This window comes from Penaeus chinensis, chromosome 20, assembly GCF_019202785.1.
Source record: "Penaeus chinensis breed Huanghai No. 1 chromosome 20, ASM1920278v2, whole genome shotgun sequence".
NCBI lineage: Eukaryota > Metazoa > Arthropoda > Malacostraca > Decapoda > Penaeidae > Penaeus > Penaeus chinensis.
In genome coordinates, this window is record NC_061838.1 from 16,099,176 (window position 1) to 16,103,871 (window position 4,696).

The 4,696-nt window shown below is 34.4% G+C and overlaps 1 protein-coding gene across 1 annotated transcript; it reads left to right on the plus strand.

Moving 5' to 3' along the window:
• Positions 1-37: 37 nt before the first annotated feature.
• On the plus strand, positions 38-1,321 carry LOC125035968 (basic proline-rich protein-like; the record flags this gene model as incomplete). Its single annotated transcript, XM_047628283.1, has 1 exon — positions 38-1,321. A coding segment is annotated over one exon (1,284 nt), but the record flags the coding sequence as incomplete, so codon positions are not given.
• Between the last annotated feature and the right edge of the window lie 3,375 nt (positions 1,322-4,696).

The following is a 4,696-nucleotide window of genomic DNA, read 5'->3' on the forward strand; positions in this document are numbered from 1 at the left end:
ACCACCACCATTATCGTCAACACCATCACCACCACCACCACCATCACCACCACCACCATCGTTACCACCACCACCACCATCGTCACCACCATCACCACCACCACCACCATCGTCACCACCATCACCACCACCACCACCATCACCACCACCACCATCGTTACCACCATCACCACCACCACCATCGTTACCACCACCACCACCTTCACCATCACCACCACCATCACCACCACCACCACCATCGTCACCACCATCACCACCACCATCGTCACCACCATCACCACCACCACCACCATCGTTACCACCAGCTCCATCACCACCACCACCACCATCGTCACCAACATCACCACCACCACCACCATCACCACCACCACCATCGTTACCACCAGCTCCATCACCACCACCACCACCATCGTCACCACCATCACCACCACCACCATCGTTACCACCAGCTCCATCACCACCACCACCACCATCGTCACCACCATCACCACCATCGTCACCACCATCACCACCACCACCACCATCGTTACCACCAGCTCCATCACCACCACCACCACCATCGTCACCAACATCACCACCACCACCACCATCACCACCATCGTTACCACCAGCACCATCACCACCAGCACCACCATCGTCACCACCATCACCACCACCACCACCATCGTTACCACCAGCTCCATCACCACCACCACCACCATCGTCACCACCATCACCACCACCATCACCACCACCACCATCGTTACCACCACCACCACCATTGTCACCCCCATCACCACCACCACCATTATCGTCACCACCATCACCACCACCACCACCATCACCACCACCACCATCGTTACCACCACCACCACCATCGTCACCACCATCACCACCACCACCACCATCGTTACCACCAGCTCCATCACCACCACCACCACCATCGTCACCACCATCACCACCACCACCACCATCACCACCATCGTTACCACCACCACCACCATTGTCACCATCACCACCACCACCATTATCGTCACCACCATCACCACCACCACCACCATCACCACCACCACCATCGTTACCACCACCACCACCATCGTCACCACCATCACCACCACCACCACCATCGTCACCACCATCACCACCACCACCACCATCACCACCACCACCATCGTTACCACCATCACCACCACCACCATCGTTACCACCACCACCACCTCCACCACCACCTTCACCATCACCACCACCACCTTCACCATCACCACCACCATCACCACCACCACCACCATCGTCACCACCATCACCACCACCATCGTCACCACCATCACCACCACCATCGTCACCACCATCACCATCGTCACCACCATCACCACCACCATCGTCACCACCATCACCACCACCATCACCACCACCACCATCGTTACCACCACCACCACCATTGTCACCCCCTATCACCACCACCACCATTATCGTCACCACCATCACCACCACCACCACCATCACCACCACCACCATCGTTACCACCACCACCACCATCGTCACCACCATCACCACCACCACCACCATCGTTACCACCAGCTCCATCACCACCACCACCACCATCGTCACCACCATCACCACCACCACCACCATCACCACCATCGTTACCACCACCACCACCATTGTCACCACCATCACCACCACCACCATTATCGTCACCACCATCACCACCACCACCACCATCACCACCACCACCATCGTTACCACCACCACCACCATCGTCACCACCATCACCACCACCACCACCATCGTCACCACCATCACCACCACCACCATCACCACCACCACCATCGTTACCACCATCACCACCACCACCATCGTTACCACCACCACCACCTCCACCACCACCTTCACCATCACCACCACCATCACCACCACCACCATCGTCACCACCATCACCATCGTCACCACCATCACCATCGTCACCACCATCACCACCACCATCGTCACCACCATCACCACCACCACCACCATCACCACCACCAAATAATGTTGAAATTGCAAGAGGCGGTGAGGTTATGATTTCATGTTATTTGACTCGTCTAGTATTTGCGATTGGAATAATTATTCATATATACATATATATCTACACATAACCATATATATATACATATATATAACCATGTATATACATATTTACATGCATATACATATTCATGTTTATGCATAGACATACATATGTAAATATATTTTTATGTTTTAATATACATATATAGAGAGGTACACCTATATATAGATTTACAGATGTATGTATATATATGTGTATACATAAGTGTGTACATGTATATAAATATAGATATATATGTATAAATATTAATGAATATATAAATATATAAATATGTATATAGATATATATATATATATAAATATATATATAGATACATATAAAAATATATGTAAATATATATATATATATATATATATATATATATATATATTCAAATATTATTTATATATACAAATATATATATATAAATGTAAATATTATTAATATATATATATATATATATATATATATATATTTATATCTATATGTATTAATAATATTTACATGTATATATATATTTATATATATATATATATATATATTTATATATATATATATATATTTATTTATACATATTTACATATCTATATATCTGTATATCTATATATCTTTAAATGTATATATATTTATATATATATATATATATATATATATATATATATATATATGTATATATATAAATGTATATATTATTAATATATATGAATATAAATATATATTTTATAAATATGTATATATATATTATAGATAAATTTATATATGTGTATATATATATATTATAGATGAATTTATATATGTAATATAGATTAAGATGAATGTATGTATTATAGATAAATGGATATATAGATATATAAATATGCATAAATAAATATATATATATTTAAATATATAGATATACAGATATTTAGATTTATAAATATGTATAAATATATATGTAAATATATATAAATATATATATGAATATATATATATAAATATATATATATATATATATATATATATATATATATATATATATATATATATATATATTATGTAAATATTATTAATGTATATATATATTTATATATGTATATTTATTTATGCATATTTATATATGTATATTTATTTATGCATATTTATATATCTATATATCTGTATATCTATATATATTCAAATATATATATTATAAATATGTATATATATTATATATAAATTTATATATGTGATATAGATTGAGATAAATGTATGTATTATAGATAAATGTAAATAAATGTGTATATATATATAAACATGTATATAAATATATATATATATATATATATATATATATATATATATATATATATATATATATAAACATGAAAATATGTAAGTATGAAAATTTTGATAAATATAATTATATATGTGTATGAATATAAATGAATAAATGTATGAATATATATATATATGAATCAATGTATAATTTATGTATATATATGTTATATATATATAAATTTATAATCTATATAAATGAATAAATGTATAGATTATGTATATAAATAATTAAATGTATATATACAAATCTTTAAATATATAAATGAGTAAATGTATAAATCTGTAAATATATGCATATATTTATATATGTAAACATGCAAATATATAGATAATTATATAAAATTCAGATATGTAAATATATAGATATGTAATATATATATATATATATATATATATATATATATATATATATATATATATATATAAGTGTGTGTGTGTATTAGGTTATGTATATATCATTTAATATAAGTATTATTATTATTGCTATTACTATCATAACGACTTTTATCATTATCATTGTTATCATCATGACTGTTGTTATTAGTTGTTTTCGTTATTCTTGTTATTATCATTTCATTAGCATCACTATTATCATTATTCTTGTTATCAATATAATTATCATTATTTTTGTTACTGTTGTTACTATTATCATCATATTTATTGATATTGTAGCTGATGTTATCATTATCATTATTGGTAATGATACAATTGTCACCCAAATAAAGATTATTATCCCTGTCTTATGACTACCCTTGGAGGAGAGTTATTCTTTTTGTTTCTTTCTTTCAAACACGCACAGCAAGCACGCATGTAAACACAAGCGCTCACAACACATCATAAATTCAAGAAAGCGACATCCAGCTGTGCTCTTTTTCTTTCTTTTTCCGTCACTTTCACTGGGGACTAGTGTGCAATGCAAAGATTTTCGGCAAAGTAGCAATGACATTTCAGAACATGTATTTGTAGAAAGATGAATAGATAAATACATGCAGTAAACATATAGCATTTCTACTGAGGTAGAAAGTGCACATTGTATATGTGTATAGATAATTCATATGTATATATGTACATTACATATATTCATGTATATTAAACATACATGAATGTGTATATATATACACACATTCATGTGTATATATACATATAAATATATATATATATATACATATATATTTCACATATGCACAAAGGTAATAAGAATTTGTTATACCTGGATTCCTACGTAAGAAAATACGCAAATACATAAATTAATCTGTTCTCTTACTTTTTGCATGCATGAACATAGTAAACAGGGAGATCGGAGGAGAGTGGAAGTCTATAATGTATATGTGAAAC